General features: G+C 43.3%; 1 protein-coding gene across 1 annotated transcript in view; it reads right to left on the reverse strand.

The window, feature by feature from the left end:
- Positions 1 to 461: 461 nt before the first annotated feature.
- Positions 462 to 19,120, reverse strand: part of LOC125460926 (cadherin-related family member 3-like) — a 51,327-nt gene continuing 32,668 nt past the window's right edge. The window contains exons 12-15 of the mRNA XM_059652225.1: positions 10,034 to 10,272; positions 8,190 to 8,361; positions 2,956 to 3,203; positions 462 to 641 (exon numbers count right to left, since the gene is read on the reverse strand). Of these exons, the coding sequence (XP_059508208.1) occupies positions 462 to 641; positions 2,956 to 3,203; positions 8,190 to 8,361; positions 10,034 to 10,272 (839 nt within the window). The remainder of the gene's footprint in view (positions 642 to 2,955; positions 3,204 to 8,189; positions 8,362 to 10,033; positions 10,273 to 19,120) is intronic.

Consider the following 19,120-nt stretch of genomic DNA (forward strand, 5'->3'; position numbering starts at 1 on the left):
TCATTTAGCCCCACACCCCATACTCTGTCTTCAGCATAAATACCACATTTTTCCAGCTACTATTAATTCTGAACAAGGTTCACTGGACCCAAAATATTAACTGTGCTTTGTCTGCACAGATGCTGCCAGACCTGCTGAGTTTCTCCAGCAGTTTCTGTTTTTGTTTCAGATTTCCAGTGTCTGCAGTGCTTTATTTCATTAAGGCTGTCTGATTAAGACAGGTTCATGTAAACGGTTCAATTTTAACCTTCTACAATTAGGTAGTTTAGATCAACAGCCACCAAAAGCAGTACATTAACATACAAAATAATGTCACATAAACAACCTCATTTGTATTGAACCCACAGTAACGTAAGTAAGCAGTTGTCTCAAATTGAATCAGAAACAGATCACTGAATAATAAGTAATAAAAACTTGGTTTGACTGGAATGAAGTGTTTTAATGAACACAATGATGATGACTTACAATGGCTTTTTCTTGAGTTTTGATTTTGATATAGAGCAGATGTAATTCATGTAAATATATGCTAAGTATCCCATGATTCCAAGCAGCAATAAACCACCCAAAGTGATGACGAGTGGTATGTACCAGGAGTCTGCTTGGTAGGTGTTTTGCAATAGTCTGATATAGGTAATATTGGGCTGTCAACAAGCAGAAAGGAAATTGTTAGTGAGGAATAACCAATGACTTGAAATGAATGGTTTATTTATTCGCTCATTGTTTCTGTCTCACATTCAGCATGAGATTATAGCCGCGGTACTTAGAATGGTTGTACAAATCAATGAGATGGTGGTGCATTTTCACTCCTGGTTTGGAAACTGTGAATATACATTCTAAAATTGTTTGCACTAATATAAAATTGCTAAACTATGCATAAGTTTAACTCAGTTTGAAGCAAAACTTTGTGCGTTTCCACCCCTTCCCCAACTTCAGATCATAATCTAAGGTACACTCAAAGTGCAATCCTTATTGGATTTTAATCTGAGGTTATGAGCTTGATTGTTGCATGCTCACCAGGCCCAGGAGTAGAAACAAATATTATATAAGCAGTTAATATCTGAAAAGGTTACCCAGCATCACAAGGTAAACTATGCCCGTCAGGATAGAAAGAATGTTCCTGGATGGAGCAATCCACTCTTGTTGGTGCATGTTCCAGTGTCTGGTGTAGTCTCGTTTTTGTGTGCCAGAGTGTTTCAGCAGCAATTTACATTGCACTTACAGTTTAGTTGAACCTCGTGTACCTCTGATGTAATGCAACTAGCTGAAAGGTAATTTGTAACAATCTCTTGCAGTTTATCAAGATTGAGCCACCTTCTGTTGAAGACTTGCTGGGGGCACACAGGGGCTCAGCAACTTGGATGAAAGCCAACGAGAAGGATCAATGCCAATGAATGTACCCGAGGCATCCCAAATAGCCAGCACAGCCTCACACCATTGCAGCTTAAGGGTATGAAATTATATCAAGAGTGCACACAAAATAGAACCAGTAACTTGAAGGCTGCTTTCCTGCTCCTATAAGGTGGATTGATGAGTGTAATGCTTAATGAGTTGTCAACACCTCCAGCAAGTTGACGGCAGGGTAAATAGCTTCATTCAGAGCTGTCCCCTGCTCACCAGTTCTCTTTGTCTTTCTTTGTCCTTTTTTCTCCTCTGTTCTTCTCTCTCCATCTGTATTAATTCTATTCCACTCCAACCCCCCCAGCAACCGTTTTCACCATCTACCTACCTAAGGAGTAGGGAAAGAGCTGGGTTGTGACCAAGAACCACATGCTGGGAGCTGAATGCGCAGTTTGTATCCTGCAGCCACGGCAGTGGATCAAGAGTGGGACGGCGAGATTGGACCAGTGAGGCAGCCCGGAGCGGGACCCTTGCAGAGGCATGGTGAGATTCGGCCGGTGAGGCAGCCTAGAGTGGGACCCTGGCGAAGGCACGGCAAGATCGGTCCGGTGAGGCAGCCTGGAGCGGGACCCTGGCGGAGGCACGGCGAGGGGCTGGAAACCCTGGAGCGGGACCCTGGCGGAGGCACAGCGAGGGGTTGGAAAGCCTGGAGCAGGACCCTGGCGGAGGCACGGCGAGGGGTTGGAAAGACTGGAGCGGGACCCTGGCGGAGGCACGGCGAGGGGTTGGAAAGCCTGGAGCGGGGCCCTGGCAGCAGTGGGAAAGAAAGTTGGGCTCTGTTGGGTTATCTTTGTTTTCATTTTATTCTAAGTTAATGTGAATGGCACCATGTTTGTATGGTGAAGGTACACACTTCCCACTGTATTTTTACATTGAAAACACGTGACGATAAATGATTCACTTCACCTGGGTCATTAAGGACTTATTAAAACTCATTTAAAGGAGAAAGACTGGGATTTTTCCAGTTAGCTTTCCCCACAGGTCTGTGTTTAACTGCCTGGTGGTGACTTCCTTGTGGCAGGCCGGTGGAGGTGGAGGGGGATAGTTACAATGTGCACTTTCCCTCCCTGTTTCCCAGTCTGCATCAAAAGCCACATGTCATCCTGTATACTGGTTATTCCCTCACCACATCCTCAGTCATCCCACAACAATGGTGACCTGGTTGAATGAGCCACTCTCTATTTGAAATTCAAGAAGAGGTGGAGAGAGGGTGCTCCCATTTTGACGTCCCCTGACTTGTCATCAGAGCACCTCCAATCAGAGGCCTTTCAATTCAAGAGATTGGATGGGAAGCCTTTCTGCTGCGCATTAATTGGTGACTTTGGGGAAAATCACAATGAGTGACCACATCCCACACACTTTCAGGCTTTTGCTCATTTTTGAGCCTGGCAGGAGCATGCCAGGAAAATTCTGCCAACTTGTTCTTTGTAAACACATTTGTCTTGAACTCAATTATTTCTTGCTAAGTCAAAGTAAGAAGTTAGGAAGTTTTGTTTTGATTTCAATTAAAATATCACCCTGAAAAAATCTCTCAGTTCTCCATTCTGGTGTACTTACAGTTGTCGTGGTTTCTTGAGTACTGGGTGTAGGGACAATAACTCTGATGTTGATCTTTACTCTTCCTGTTTGTACAACTTTCCTCTTTCTGCTTCCAGCCAGAAGGTTATCATCGGTTATTTGAATTAGAAGGTTATAATTTGTGACTTTGTCAACACCGTGTGTGTAGTCAAAAGGAAGGGCAAGTATCAGCTTAGTGATGTTTGATCCAGCACTGGGAGAGAGTTGAAAGTGGTTGTTGATATTGCCTAGCACAGGAAATAACTTGATTAAAAGGCAAATAACTGTGGAAAATAAATTCTGTAAGGCTTTTAAGGTAACTTCTCCCACATTTCGAGTTGCACGTTTGTGATATGGTACTAGGAATAAAAATGGTTGACATCAACACTAAAGAAAAGGTAGCATTTCTCACGTCATTTAATCTTTAAAACAGACAAGTCCAAAGAGATAACAATTTTGTAGAGCTGGATGAACACAGCAGGCAAAGCACCATCAGAGGAGCAGGAAGGCTGACGTTTCGGGTCTGGACCTTTGTTCAGAAAAATCAAGAGAGAGCTTTGCCCACTGATCAATAACATTAAAACCTTAATGCTTTTGATAACCAACATCCCGAAATAGTTGGCATAATGCTGCGGTATTTGAGACAGGATTCAGTGCGCTTAAAATTTTTTTTGATGTACAGGCTTACGAGCAATTAATTTCAGGACATTTTTTAAGGCTCAGAGTAAGGAGAATGTTTCCACTATACATCAATTATTATACTTGTGCAGGATTAGCTTGTTCCATATTTAGGTTATTTCCCCAGCCCTGAAATGACAGGGCAATGGCGAGCCAGTCAAGAAATTGAGGCAGGATTAGAAACTTGAGATATTGGGTGTCAAGGAAAGTCGTGTCTAACTTTTGACCCACAGTTTGAACGGTAAGAAGGGGCTCTGACTAGTGACCAGTGGGAGGCTTATTTACTTGTATTAAAGTTTAATGTCCTAGGATCTCCTTATTGGTTTGCAGTTTACTATTCGTTCGCACAGAAGAGACAAACTATGCAGTGACAATTCTCAACATAAAAGACAGCCCAGTTACTTGATAATAAAATGTGAGGCTGGATGAACACAGCAGGCCAAGCAGCATCTCAGGAGCACAAAAGCTGACGTTTCGGGCCTAGACCCTTCATCAGAGAGGGGGATGGGGAGAGGGAACTGGAATAAATAGGGAGAGAGGGGGAGGCGGACCGAAGATGGAGAGTAAAGAAGATAGGTGGAGAGAGTGTAGGTGGGGAGGTAGGGAGGGGATAGGTCAGTCCAGGGAAGACGGACAGGTCAAGGAGGTGGGATGAGGTTAGTAGGTAGCTGGGGGTGCGGCTTGGGGTGGGAGGAAGGGATGGGTGAGAGGAAGAACCGGTTAGGGAGGCAGAGACAGGTTGGACTGGTTTTGGGATGCAGTGGGTGGGGGGGAAGAGCTGGGCTGGTTGTGTGGTGCAGTGGGGGGACGGGACGAACTGGGCTGGTTTAGGGATGCAGTAGGGGAAGGGGAGATTTTGAAACTGGTGAAGTCCACATTGATACCATATGGCTGCAGGGTTCCCAGGCGGAATATGAGTTGCTGTTCCTGCAACCTTCGGGTGGCATCATTGTGGCAGTGCAGGAGGCCCATGATGGACATGTCATCTAGAGAATGGGAGGGGGAGTGGAAATGGTTTGCGACTGGGAGGTGCAGTTGTTTGTTGCGAACTGAGCGGAGGTGTTCTGCAAAGCGGTCCCCAAGCCTCCGCTTGGTTTCCCCAATGTAGAGGAAGCCGCACCGGGTACAGTGGATGCAGTATACCACATTGGCAGATGTGCAGGTGAACCTCTGCTTAATGTGGAATGTCATCTTGGGGCCTGGGATGGGGGTGAGGGAGGAGGTGTGGGGACAAGTGTAGCATTTCCTGCGGTTGCAGGGGAAGGTGCCGGGTGTGGTGGGGTTGGAGGGCAGTGTGGAGCGAACAAGGGAGTCACGGAGAGAGTGGTCTCTCCGGAAAGCAGACAGGGGAGGGGATGGAAAAATGTCTTGGGTGGTGGGGTCAGATTGTAAATGGCGGAAGTGTCGGAGGATAATGCGTTGTATCCGGAGGTTGGTAGGGTGGTGTGTGAGAACGAGGGGGATCCTCTTGGGGCGGTTGTGGCGGGGGCGGGGTGTGAGGGATGTGTTGCGGGAAATACGGGAGACGCGGTCAAGGGCGTTCTCGATCACTGTGGGGGGAAAGTTGCGGTCCTTAAAGAACTTGGACATCTGGGATGTGCGGGAGTGGAATGTCTTATCGTGGGAGCAGATGCGGCGGAGGCGGAGGAATTGGGAATAGGGGATGGAATTTTTGCAGGAGGGTGGGTGGGAGGAGGTGTATTCTAGGTAGCTGTGGGAGTCGGTGGGCTTGAAATGGACATCAGTTACAAGCTGGTTGTCTGAGATGTAGACTGAGAGGCCCAGGAAGGTGAGGGATGTGCTGGAGATGGCCCAGGTGAACTGAAGGTTGGGGTGGAAGGTGTTGGTGAAGTGGATCTCTCTTCGGCCTTGAAACTGCTCGACCATGTCCTGAAGCAAACCAGGTACCACAGCCCAGTTACTTGGCTGCTTTAGACTGTCACTTGCCTCTCTGGGCCTCCATCTTGGCCAGCAGTCCCCAACATCTCAAGGTATGTCAACCGCACTGGGTTAGCAGACTAAATCCACAATATAAAGTGGCAACACTATGACTGTGAGGTTCTGTATCAAAACAAGAGTCGCCTGTGACACCGATATGCCCTTAAAAGCAGTTCCTATTTCTTCGCCTCCCAAACTACCTGCACTGTGAAGGGCTCCATTTTGATTGCATCAATCTGGATAAAGCTTGAATAAGAATCTGCACCTTAGACCTCCAAAGATAAGTGTTGTTTATTTTTCCATTTCATGGATGACCCTATGATTAGTTGGATTATCAATCATCACTGTCAGGAACCTGGGACCAAATATAATCAAGGTGATCATGCTATTGGTATCCCTGCCAATAGATCACAAAGGATCAGACACAACCATAGCTGTTCCCATCCTGACACAGTGCCTTGTATTGTGGGAACTACATTTGAGTTAACAGCCATATGTTTGATTGAACATAATTATAGACAAAGGATTCAAGAAAGGACGTGTTGCCCTGTGAGGGAACTGCAACAAGGTTTATTGAGGAAGGGTCACTGGACCCAAAATGTTAACTGTTTTCTCCTTCATAGATGCTGCCAGACCTGCTGGGTTTTCCAGCAACTTTGTTTTCGTTCTTGTGTTATTAAGCTTGGGAATTGTTAGAAACCTTTTTCTATCTGTGGGCGAATTGCTGACTAGGCCAACATTTATTACTCATCCCTAATTGCCCAAACTGCTGCTAACAGTCACACACAATGCTGTGTGTCAGGGGCCACGTGTGGGCTAAACCAGATAAGGATGGCAGATCTCCTTCCCTAAAGGACATTAGTGAACCAGGTGATTTTTTATGACAATTGACAGCATTGTCAATAGGGCAGCTCTTTATTCCAGATTTTTATCAAATTAAACTTCTACCACCTGCCCTGCTGGGATTCAAATCCTGAACATTAGCCAGAGTTTCTGGATTTTAAGTCCAGTGGTGTTACTAATACTCCATCCCACACACCTTAATGGATGAACTGTGAGAATTTGTAAATGGAATATTTGGTCAATTATGGATTGAAAAAAAATTAACCACTGTAAAATTAACCATGTAGCTTCTCAGAACTCAAACTTCGAAAAGAACAGAGTATTTTCTGCTCTTTATAAGAAGCCAAATGACTTTGGGAGAAAAAAAAATCTTTTAAAAAGTGATTATATTTTGCATTATGATCCATAATTTCTAGACAAACCCAGTAAACTAGGTTTGGTTGGTTGGAAAAATAACTCCAAGCTGGAAGTAGCAACACTGCCTTCCCTGAGAAGTGGCAAACGAACACTTCAGACTGATTTCCTCCTGAATCTAAAATCTGGTCTGCAGAATGTCTGTCACTTTGAGCCTTTCAGCAACTTAACCTCGTCAATGGGAAACCAAAGCAACTGTAAAATGTCAACCCACTCTACCTTCACTAGTACGGACTCTTGACCCAGAAGGGTGATTTCTTCTTAATTTTTCAAATAAGTAATACTCTGCAGATCTATGTGGTCTCATCCCATCTGTGTATGAATGTGTGTGTGGTAGAAGTAACAAATATAGTTAAGTCTCTTCTGTACCTTAATTGATGACCTATTTTGCTACTTACTCATATAATAAGATTATTATTAAACTGATATTTTTAAAGATTGAGGAAAGCTAGCGAACGTTTCTTTTGTTCTAGGTAACAGTTCTAAACGCTTCGATTATTTCAGTGACGAAGTAAGACATTTAAAGTTTTTGTACAGCTTTTTGGCTTGATTTCAAGTGGACTCCTTCCTTTAACATTGTAATGCCATAAATAGAGGGAGGTAGAAATTAACTTCGCACCTGGAGCCCCACAGAACCTGGCTCCAGCTCCATGTGATCTGATGTCTTTATGACCTGGCTATCTGCCCAGTAGTCATCCTTAGAGTAAGGTACAATTCCCTTTAATTTACACATCCCAGCTCTCAAAGAAAATGATTGAAAACAAAAGCTGTCAAATTGCAACCAGGAGCACAGGACAGCATGCTGGCTCAGTAGTGAGCACTGCTGCCGCACAGCACCAGGGACATGGGTTCAATTTCAGCCTCAGGTGACTGTCTGTGTGGAGTTTGCACATTCTCCCTGTGCCTGTGTAGGGTTCCATTGGATATTCTGGATTCCATCCACAGTCCAAAGATGTGCAGGTTAAGTAGATTGGTCATGCTAAAAATTGCCTCATAGTGTCTAGGCACATGCAGGATATGTGGATTAGTCACAGTAAAAGTGGGGTTACAGACATAGGGTGGGGTGCTCTTTGGAGGGTTGGTTCAGAGCCGATGGGCTGAATGGCCTCCATCTATAGTGAAGGGATTCTATGACTCTCTGGATCTACTGATATCCCACCAGTTAATTAATTCTGCTAAATCACAAACATTTTCTCTCTTCCTGCAATATAATAGATTAGATCTGTTCAGGTTGAAGAGGAGAGGAAATAGGATAAAAGAGACACGTATATGGAAAATGAAAAACCATGCAGGCAGGCATACCTTGAAGGGATATACCCAATAAAACAGCAATGATTCAATCAGGCAATTCAGTTACATACCTGAAGTTATGAAGTAACGGAAGGACTGAGGGGAGGAATCGTGATCAGTACAGGCCAACTGAAACCCTTGAATGTTTGTACCCCCAGCGGTGTCATCAAGAATCATCATCGAATAAAACTTTGGAAGGCAGTCAGGTGGTTCATCATTGGCCGGAAGAATATTTACAGTGACCTAGAACACAACAGCATTCAACTAAATTACTAAACTTCCTCAACGTCAGTCCAACCAACCCAAAAACTATCAGCTATATCCTGCTGAGCTGTCAAATTCTACTCACTAACCACCCACATAGCTAATTGAGCTTCGATCATTTCTACCTCTTTGGTCGCCTTCAAAGCAAATCCTGACTTTGTCCTCTTTCATTCTCTGTCATGTAAAGAATCATGGCCTTGCAATCAGGACTTGCAACACTCCCTGAACATTTGTTGTTCTATTAAAAAGGATGTCTCCTGCTCCAGGAAATAAGCCAAAACAACTCCTGTAGTAATGCCCCAGTCAAGATTAGCCAATTTAACACAGTGCAGGGATCAAACAGGAGCCATTCCACAATGACTTGTCAATTGAGGAAAATATCATTTTCTCCAATTCTTAAATTATAAGATGGAACTCTTTGGATGAGTTAGGCTGCAGTCAAAACTTCAATTCAAATGTGGATGTGCAGTTGTGTGGGGGCTCTATGTTAAACCACTTCATCCTGAACCTTTCCCAATGTGACTTTGTTTCAATGACTATGACCCCTTGTCTCTGAGAGCAGTGAAGGAAGTGTTGGCTAGCTCAGAGAATGTGGCAGCTGGAGTTAGCTATGAATGAGATGGAAGGGTAGTGGGGTGGGGCTCTGAAACGAAAAGCTCTTATTGACTTCTTTTGGAGCAGCCTTCCAGGTTGAAAAGAAACAGTTCAACCACAACCTCTGGAAAAGAATGTGAAAATTTAGAAGGGCCTATCTCTTTTTCCTCCACAGTTGGGAAACACTGGGTTTACGCTTGCTTTGAATTTTTTACAACTTTTCAGCCGTAGTTAGATCTTGCAGATGGACGATCTTACAAAAATGAAATTCAAATTTTAACTTGGTGGATGTTTTTCTTCTTTATATATTTAATTACTTTGCATACTGGAGGTGCAATCTTTCATGCGTCTGTGGCGACTTGACAGAGTGGAGCTTGTGGCCTATGCCTTTAACCAAATGTTAACTGTGCGGGATTTATCACTCATCAGTTAATGATACTGATCAGATCCAAATGAAAGAATTTCCATCAGAGTGTTTCATAGTGGTACATCATCGATCAAATAAACACAGCAACCAATTTGCATGGAGCAATTCTCCACAATAGCAATGTGTAACCCTTATTGGTGAATGAAAGATGAGGATATTTTGCAAGAATGTGAAGGCCTGCAGAATCAGGGTGAAATGGGAAATAACTCATCAGTGTCATCTTTTACAGGTCTCTAGGAGTTGTGCCTCTGGGAAGTGATTTGGTTAACCATGCTCCTCTAGTGTTGCAGCATTCTGGCTCCATCATCTCTCGATCTGGCTAAAATTCAAGAATGTGTTCTGCAACTAGGCCAAGAAAATTCCTGTGCTGTATTAAACTTAACTTGCACAATTAATACCTCGGCAATGTCAGCCAATGTCAACAGACTAACTGCCTTTTGATGCTAGCGAACATTTAAAACCTACCAGTGAAACTTTAAACAAATTAAATTTATTTGGTTGAATATCTGAGTGTTGGATTAGTTTTAATCAAAGCAATGACCACTGCTCACCCTGTTCAATAGTTAGTGAATGTTTTTACTGCAATGAGATTTGCAAGTGGACTATCCTTCAGCATTAGAAACCACTTACAGTAGCTGTAGCAGCCTTTGGATCACTGGAGTCTTTATCAACAGCTTGCACTGTCAGAAGATACTGGACAATTGTCTCATAGTCTGGTTGAGCCACGAGATGTATTTCCCCTGAGGCTGGGCTTATCCAAAATAATTGACTATAGCCCAGAGTGCTTCCCCCTCCTACTAGTGAATAAATGAGTTCAAGGCCTGGAAGATCTCTGTCCTCTGCAAGCACTTGTCCAATCTTTGCTCCTACTGGAAAGCAATGAACATTAAAAAAACTATTAGTAGATTACACTGTGTATTATTAGTTCTTCATTCAATCTGCAGAAATCTCTACCTTCTTCCAGCTCACAATTACCTTGTAGTCCCCTTGTGTCCAGGTACCAAACTCTGAAAATATCTCCCGGAATCTCTTGTTACCAAACCTCCCTTGTCTTCTACTTTTAAACTTACTTTTATGAACAAGATTTTGATCACTTTTGTCACATCTCTTTATTTAGCTTGCTGCCAATGTTTGCAGGAGTTTGATCCTTTGAAAGACCCTGTGACATTGCACTATACCAAAAGGTGCTTTATATTTGCAAATCATTGTTTCCCACAGTTTCCCTCAAATAGCATCTTCGAAACACTTCCATCTAGAAGGACAGGGCAGCAGATTTATGGGAATACCACCACCTTCAAATTCCTCTCCAAATCACACACCATCCTGATTTGGAAATATGCCACTGTTCCTTTGTTGTCACTGAGTCAAAATTCTGGAATTCCCTTCCTAATGACATTGTGCGTCAATAAATGCTGACCAGTCAGCGACACCCATATCCCACAAATGAGTAAAAAAAAATTCATACCAGTAGTGTTTCTCCAATGGTTAATGATACCCTTGGAAAACGTAGATTGCTTCAAAAGCAAAAACATGCAATTCCTGTTTCTTTTCTGCTGGTGAAGATTTTCCCAACTTTTTGTGTAATGTTCTTAGTCTTACACTATTGAAGAATCTTCCCATTACTTATTAGAATGATATAATACATTGTCAATGCCATATCCTCTAATACTTTTTATTGATGGATATCTTTGCTCATAGTATTCCCATTTCCACATGAGAACACAGTACAATATTGCATAAGCAAAATCTTGTTAATGGTGGAAGACTAACAGAAAGTTGTTGGAAAGTCTCAGCCAGTGTGATAATTCTCCCACTTTCCAATTTGAGTATGCAGTATTTCAAAAGCAAAATACTATACATTCCCTGGATGGTAAGTCCTGGCTGGTTGAAGACCAGTGGCAGCAGCATAAGTGACCACTTTAGTGCCTCAGTTGACCTCTGGGAGGTGAGGCCGTCCACAAAGCTTTCCTCTCTAAACCTGATCGAAGCAAGGAGAGATAACTATGGGATTTCCACACAGCATCCTCACACATATTCACATGTACCTCTGAACTTTCTGGGGTGGGTGGGAAGGCTTTAAATTCAACACATTAGCTGTATAAAGCCACAGAGAAGGAAAGGAATATGCTTTTAATTTAATACTGCTTGCAGGTCATTAGTTTTGAAGGATTGTGATAAATGTATTTGTAGTAATTGTGCACCAGGTGGATCCTGTTGACTACAAGATGCTTGATTAGGGCTATTCACCTGGTCCAATCAAGATGCCCTGGCTAACCAATATTAACAGGGGACTTAGATTCTTCTTGGTTCAGGGGACTGGTGCAGGGTGCAGGGTGCAGGGTGCAGGGTGCAGGGTGCAGGGTGCAGGGTGCAGGGTGCAGGGTGCAGGGTGCAGGGTGCAGGGTGCAGGGTGCAGGGTGCAGGGTGCAGGGTGCAGGGTGCAGGGTGCAGATTTGGGAAGCTTAACTTGTTTGATCCTGCTGTTGAAAACTGGTCCCAGTCTGTGGAAAGAAATGTTTTTTTTTTGGGCAAGTGGCCTTGTGGTAGGTGAAAAGTGACGAGTAATCCTTCTGGCTGTTTGCGGACCTGCAGTGTTTTCAGTTATAAGGGGCTTTGCTTTCTCAGAGGCACCAGACGCTAACTCCTTCCTAGAGTTGATGGAGTTGGTTAAGGAATATTATGACCCCAAACCTCCTCTAATTCTGAAACATGATCAGTTTTATTCAGCTGTTAGAAAACCAGGAGAATCTGTGTTGGGATTTTGGACCTGGTTAAGATGACTGGTGGAGGCATGTGATTTTGGGTTAACCCTGAATGAGATGCTAGATGCCTTTGGTAAGTGGGAATAATGATGTAACTGTGCAGAAGTGCCTATGAGCTGAAGCCCAACTGGACTTCAAACAGGCAATACAACTGGTGTTGTCATTAGAAAATGTGGAAAGTGGAGCATGGGAGCTACAGGACATCTCAATGGAAGTGGAGTTCCTCATCTCTCTGTCTGAGTTTGGGGAACACCATTTGAGTGTAGGCAATCACACAGCATCACACAGGGCATGCTCTAAGCAGAGGAACTCTAGGCCAAGCCACAACCAAACCCGACAACAAAGCTGATCCTTGGTCCAGTGGCTATAAAGTTCTTCAGGATCTGGATAGCCAAGTCACTCAAGTTGCTGCTGGTACATGGACTCAAGATAGCAAAGGAGTCCTAAAAGGCCTGACTTGAGTAAGAAAACTCATAGGCCAGTACCCAAGAGAATGAATGCCCTAGAAAGTCCCTCGACATGTGGGTCGGAACAAATAAACTGCTTAGCAATGTCCAAATCAGAACTGATGTAAATTAATGCTTGGCTAAATGGTCACCTAGTTCCTATGGAGGCTGATACCAGCTCAGCCCTATCTGTGGTTGCAGTTTATGTCTTTGTCTTTAACAAGACTTTCCTATGTCTCCAACCTTTACGTTCGTGTAAGACCTTAGCCAGACTGAGAATGTACACTGGGGAGCCATCACAAATTAAGTGCATGACTTCAGTTCTGGTCTCTTATGAGAAGCAGTTGGTGCAGTGACTTCTTATGGTAGTAAAAGGCTCAGGCCCAAGCCTATTGGAGCACAATTGGTTGAGAAAGATTGCTGGCTCAGTGAACTCCTAATGAAATACCCAGGAGATTTTCAGGAAGGGCTGATGCAAACATGAGTCAAAACTTTCTGGACCCAGATCATCATAGAGGATGGTAAATTTTGTGCACAGCTCAGATTGTCACAGAAGCCAACCTTCCATCCATGGACTCCATTTACACAGCTCGCTTCCACAGAAAGGCTGCTAACATCATTAAAGACCCCTCCTGGCCTGGTAATGATCTCTACAACCTCTTCCATCAGGCAGAAGACAAAAGCTTGAACACATGCACTAATGGGTTCAAGAACAACTTCTTCCCTGCCATTATTAAAGTGATGAATAGACTATCTAACTTCAAATTATGTTGATCTTGCTTTGCACGCCTCCAGTGCAGTGTAAGCCATATATGCCTCATTCTGTCTAAGCACCCTGTATGTCCTTACTATGATCAGCCTGTGCTGCTTGAAAACAAAGCTTTTCACTGTACTCAGGGACATGTGACTACAATAAGTCAAATTGAGCCAAATTACTATGGTGAGCAAGGGTGAATGTCCTGTGTAAAGTTCGCTGCCAGATACTGGCTGAACTCCACCAGAGTCATCCGGATATCAGCAAGAAGCCATGTATGGTGGCCAGGGTTGGATGCCAACATAGCTATGTTGGTGGGCCAGTGCCCAGATCACCAACAAGGAAAACAATTGCCACCAGGGCTGCCCCCATATTCGTGTAATTGGTTGGGTAACTCTTGGATTCAGTTGCATGTCAACTATGTTGGTCCTTTCATGGGCTGACTGTTCCTGGTCATTGTGAGTGCCCATTCGAAGCGGCTGGACGTGCATAAAGTGTACTTGGCAATTGAGAAGCTGTGAGCATTGTTTGTGCTACGTGGACTCCCAGAAGTATTGGTCATGGACAATGGAACATCATTTACCAGCAGACAATTCAAATATTTCCTAAAGTCCAACAGCATTTGGCACAAAAAGACAGCTTCATACCATCTGTCATCCAATGGCCTGGTGGAAAGAGCAGTCCAAACATTGAAGGCAGGCTTAAAGAAGCAGCCTACGGCTTCACTTGACACCAAACTGTCCTGGTTCCTGTTCCATTATAGGACCATGCCTCTCTCAAAAACAGGGATAGCTCCAGGGGAGTTGCTGATGGGGAGGAGACTCTGCATCAGATTAAACCTGATATTTCCCAATCTGGGGGTAGAGGGTGAAACAGCTGCAGGAATGCCAATGCCAGCCACATGCCACCTCTAAGCAAGAGACAATTTAATCGTTTTGTGCCAGAACCATGGAAATGGCCCTGTGTGGGTATGAGGCAAGGCTGACGCAAGGTCAGGTCCCATCGCTTACTAAGTTCAGATAGGTGATGCAATCCTGAACAAACACGTGGACCACTCGAAAGCTGCTACCTCACAAATGGAGCAATAGCAAAACATGTCTGACCCCTCAGAACAGACAAAGCCTTGTCAGAAATCATAGGCTCTTCCCTTCCGTCTAGTGTTGAGGAAGCTTCAGAGTCTGATATGAATGCAGCTTCGTTACCATTGCCAATGGGAGAAGAAGAGGGAACTCTCCTGAGATGCTCGGGATGCAATAGGCAGTCTACAGGCCAGTACATGCTGCCTATATCAGCGTCTGAATCAGAGGAACCAGAGATAATGTCACAGGAAAAGCTGCAAGAGAAAGACTAGGCCCATATTCCTGGACTTAGAAGGGGACGGATGTAGTGATTAAAAGCAGGTGGATCTTTTTCACTATGAGATCTTTTGATTGGGCTTGTTAGCCTGTGCCAATCAGGAAGGCCTGGCTGACAAATATAAACAGGCGATTTTAGGATCTCCCTAGTTCAGGGGATTGACTTGCTGGGTTCTGTGTAGTTATTTCAGCATTTAATTCAAATTTTGTGGAAATACCTGAAGAGATTTCTTCAAAAAAAATCATTGAAAGTTCACTTTGGAGAGTCTCTTTTTTTTTAAACACTGACTTCTAGGAATCATGTGTCTGGTGATAATTAGTTCTTTACTGTAGAGCCTGCTTGGACAGTTTGAATGGTGACTGGCTTGGAGATATTCTTGTTTTATCTGGTCTTCAGTTGGCAAAAAACTTGCCAAGAACAAGCTCCGAAGCTGACCTTCCCATCTTTGAAAAGAGAAGCCTCCTGTTGAATTAAGGGTGAAAACTAATTTTTCTTCAAAGTGTGATTCAAAGGACATATCTAATTGTATTTCTTGAGCAAACTCTGTCTGTAAGACTTCAGAGACAATGGCTGTATTTTTAGTCTATTATTACATGTGCCAGAACATCAGAGGCAGAGTCTCAAAATCCTGCGTTTTTATCTTTTGCCTTCAAGAATAACTGAATGCAAAAGTGTCGTCATTCATGAAAGCTGATGTCTGCAGAAAAAACTGACTATATGTTCACCAGTTATTGCATCTTTATTTTAAAAGATTTATTATTCTGATAATAAACCAGTAATTGCATTTATTAAGAAACCTGGCTGATATATCAGGTTTTAAACAAGATCTAAGGTCTAATGTGGTACGATGGCTCAGTGGTTAGTATTATTACCTCACAGCACCAGGGACCTGGGTTTTATTCCACCCTCGGGTGATCATCTGTGTGGAGTCAGCATTCTCCCCATGTCTGTGTAGGTGTGCTCTGGTTTCCTCCCACAGCCCAAAGGTGTGTAGATTGGGTGTATTTACCACCCAAAGTTGCCTGTAGTGTTCAGGCATGTGCAGGCTAGGTGGGTTAGCCGCAGGATCTGCGAGGGTAAGGGGGTGGGTCTGGGTTGGAAGTTCTGCGGTGTTACTTGACTGTTTGAATGGTCTGCTTCCACGCTTTAGGGATTCCAAAAGGTTTAAGGTATTTAATTTCACACATCGGTAACTAGGCAATGCATTTTATTTTGTGTTGTGACCAGTGGGCCTACAGCAACAGCGTGCCTCCCCAGATTCAGTCATGACAACAGATACTGCAAGGTGTATTCCATATTTTCAGCACTTTGTGCAACATTACAACAGCCCATACAATGTAACATGGTGTGGTGAAATCTGTTTCTTCTTTTACAATTCCCATCTCTTCATTGTTAAAATTTTAATGGTATTGTAAAGTATTGTTCTGATGCCTTGCTGAATAGCATTGTATGTTTGCTGCAAGCCATTTAACTATCAAACTTTATTTGATAACACTCCTATGAAAATTCTTGAGACACTTTACCATGGCTAAGTCACCACATAAATGCAAATTGTTATTGATAATAAATTGGTCAGATTGGGTGGATTTGGATTTGTAACCAATTAGGTAGACCTAAATCAAGTAGTAGTTTGGTACATTGTGGATATAAAGGAGACTCTCTCCATTTCCAAGTTTAAATTCATAGAATATGGAGGAGATGTGGAAGAGATTTTACTACTTGTAATGTAGTTCTTGAAATTGGATTTGATTACTGTGCACTGCTGAATAATTTACTCTTGCAAATTGTTGGATCAATATTTGATTCAGGTGAGGACTGAATCACATGACTTTGAAAACTCAAAATGGCCATGAGACTGAAAATGATAATTTAGTTTATCTCTTTAGAGCTGCTGCCAAACCTGCTGAGTTTCTCCAGCACTTTGAGCAAAGAACAAAGAGCAAAGAAAACTACAGCACAGTGACAGGCCCTTCGGCTCTTCAAGCCTGCGCCGATCCAGATCCTCTATCTAAACCTGTCATCTATTTTCCAAGGATCTCTGCACCCTGTCCATTCATGTATCTGTCTAGATACATCTTAAATGGTGCTTTCGCACCTGCCTCTATCACCTTCGCTGGCAATGCGCTCCAGGCACCCACTACCCTCTGTAAAGAACTTTCCACGTTATCTCCCTTAAACTTTCTCACCTTGAAATCGTGACACCCTAGTAATTGAGTCCCCCATTCTGGGAAAAAGCTTCTTGCTATCCACTCTGTCTATACCTCCCATGATTTTGTAGACCTCAATCAGGTCCCTGCTCAACCTCCATCTTTCTAATATAAATAATCCTAATCTACTCAACCTCTCTTCATAGCTAGCACCTGCCATACCAGGTAAGATCCTGGTGAACCTCCTCTGCACCCTCTCCAAAACATCAACATCTTTTTGTTAATGTGACGACCAGAACTGTACGCAGTATTGCAAATGTGGTCGAACCAAAGTCTCATACAACTGTAACATGACCCGCCAACTCTTGTACTCAATACCCTGTCCGATGAATGAAAGCATGCGTATGCCGCCTTGACTACTCTATCGACTTGCGTTGCCACTTTCAGGGTATACTGGACCTAAACACCCAGATCTCTCTGGTTTTATGTCTCAGATTTTTAAGATGGATCCAAGTGAGGGAACAGGTAAAGTGGTTTTCCTCATATTCTGTTGTCTCTTAGCTATTGGCTACAAAATTATAAATGGAAGCTGTGCTCGCTGTGAATACCTTCCTACTAAGTCATTGTTGACCACAGCCTATTTTCTGCATAAGGACAAATTTGTCTGTCTGCCACCAGCAAAAGAGCCGAGATTATCTGCAAGTAACTTGGATGGAACACCACACTGGAGATGTTCTTTCCAGAATAATCGAATTTCTTGAAATATCAATATAACCACAGCACAAGGATTGCACTGGAGCAGTTCATGTCTGATTGTTCAATCCTGTGTTTATCTTTACCACACCATTACCACATGAATTTTACATACTGTGTTAACTCATTAACATAGCTCTACCCTGTGTAAAAGACTGGAGAATGTAAGTTTCTAGCATCAAGGCTAATTACTGCCTGAATAGGTGTGAATTCTATTTGCAGCAGTCACAATTATTATTTTTTAAAATAGATTTTTCTGCTTCCTGAGGCCTTCACAGTACATTCTGTGTGTCTTTGGATGTTTTCACTAACACTATCGGAATGTTAGTTGAAGACAAGAACATTCAGAATAGAATTTTCATAGACCTACTTAATGAGCGTAAGTAATGGTGGACTTGTTGTGCCAAAGGGCCTGTTTCCACACTGTAGAGAATTGAATCTAATCTAATCTAAAAGGCTTGATAGTGCCATACTTCAGTTTTATTTTAACATCAGTAAGATGCATAAGGACCTGAAACAGGAAGATAGTTTAGACCATAAGACATAGGAGTGGAAGTAAGGCCATTCGGCCCATCAAGTCCACTCCGCCATTTAAATCATGGCTGATGGGCATTTCAACACCACTTCCCTGCACTCTCCCCGTAGCCCTTGAATCCTTTTGAGATCAAAAATTTGTCGATCTCTGCCTTGAACGCATCCAACGTCCCGGCCTCCACTGCACTCTGCGGCAATGAATTCCACAAGCCCACCACTCTCTGGCTGAAGAAATGTCGTCTCATTTCAGTTTTAAATTTACCCCCTCTAATTTTAAGGCTGTGCCCACGGGTCCTAGTCTCCCTGCCTAACGAAAACAACTTCCTAGAGTCCACCCCTTCTAAACCATACATTATCTTGTAAGTTTCTATTAGATCTCCCCTCAACCTTCTAAACTCTAATGAGTACAATCCCAGGATTCTTAGCCGTTCATCATACGCTAAACCTACCATTCCAGGGATCATCCGTGAGAATCTCCGCTGGACATGCTCCAGGGCTAGTATGTCCTTCCTGAGCTGTGGGGCCCAAAATTGGACACAGTATTCTAAATGGGGCCTAACTAGAGCCTTATAAAGCCTCAGAAGCACATTGCTGCTTTTATATTCCAACCCTCTTGAGATAAACGACAACATTACATTCGCTTTCTTAATTACGGACTCTACCTGCAAGTTAACCTTTAGAGAATCCTGGACCAACACTCCCAGATGCCTTTGCACTTCTGATTTGTGAATTTTCTCACCGTTTAGAAAATAGTCCAGGCCTGTATTCTTCTTTCCAAAGTGCAAGACCTCACATTTACTCACATTGAATTTCATCTTCCATTTCCTGGACCACTCTCCTAAACTGTCTAAATCTTTCTGCAGCTTTCCCACCTCCTCAGTACTACCTGCTTTTCCACCTATCTTCGTATCATCGGCAAACTTCGCCAGAATGCCCCCAATCCCTTCATCCAGATCATTAATATA

The sequence above is a fragment of the Stegostoma tigrinum genome, chromosome 18 (genome assembly GCF_030684315.1).
Source record: "Stegostoma tigrinum isolate sSteTig4 chromosome 18, sSteTig4.hap1, whole genome shotgun sequence".
NCBI classification, from domain to species: Eukaryota; Metazoa; Chordata; class Chondrichthyes; order Orectolobiformes; family Stegostomatidae; genus Stegostoma; species Stegostoma tigrinum.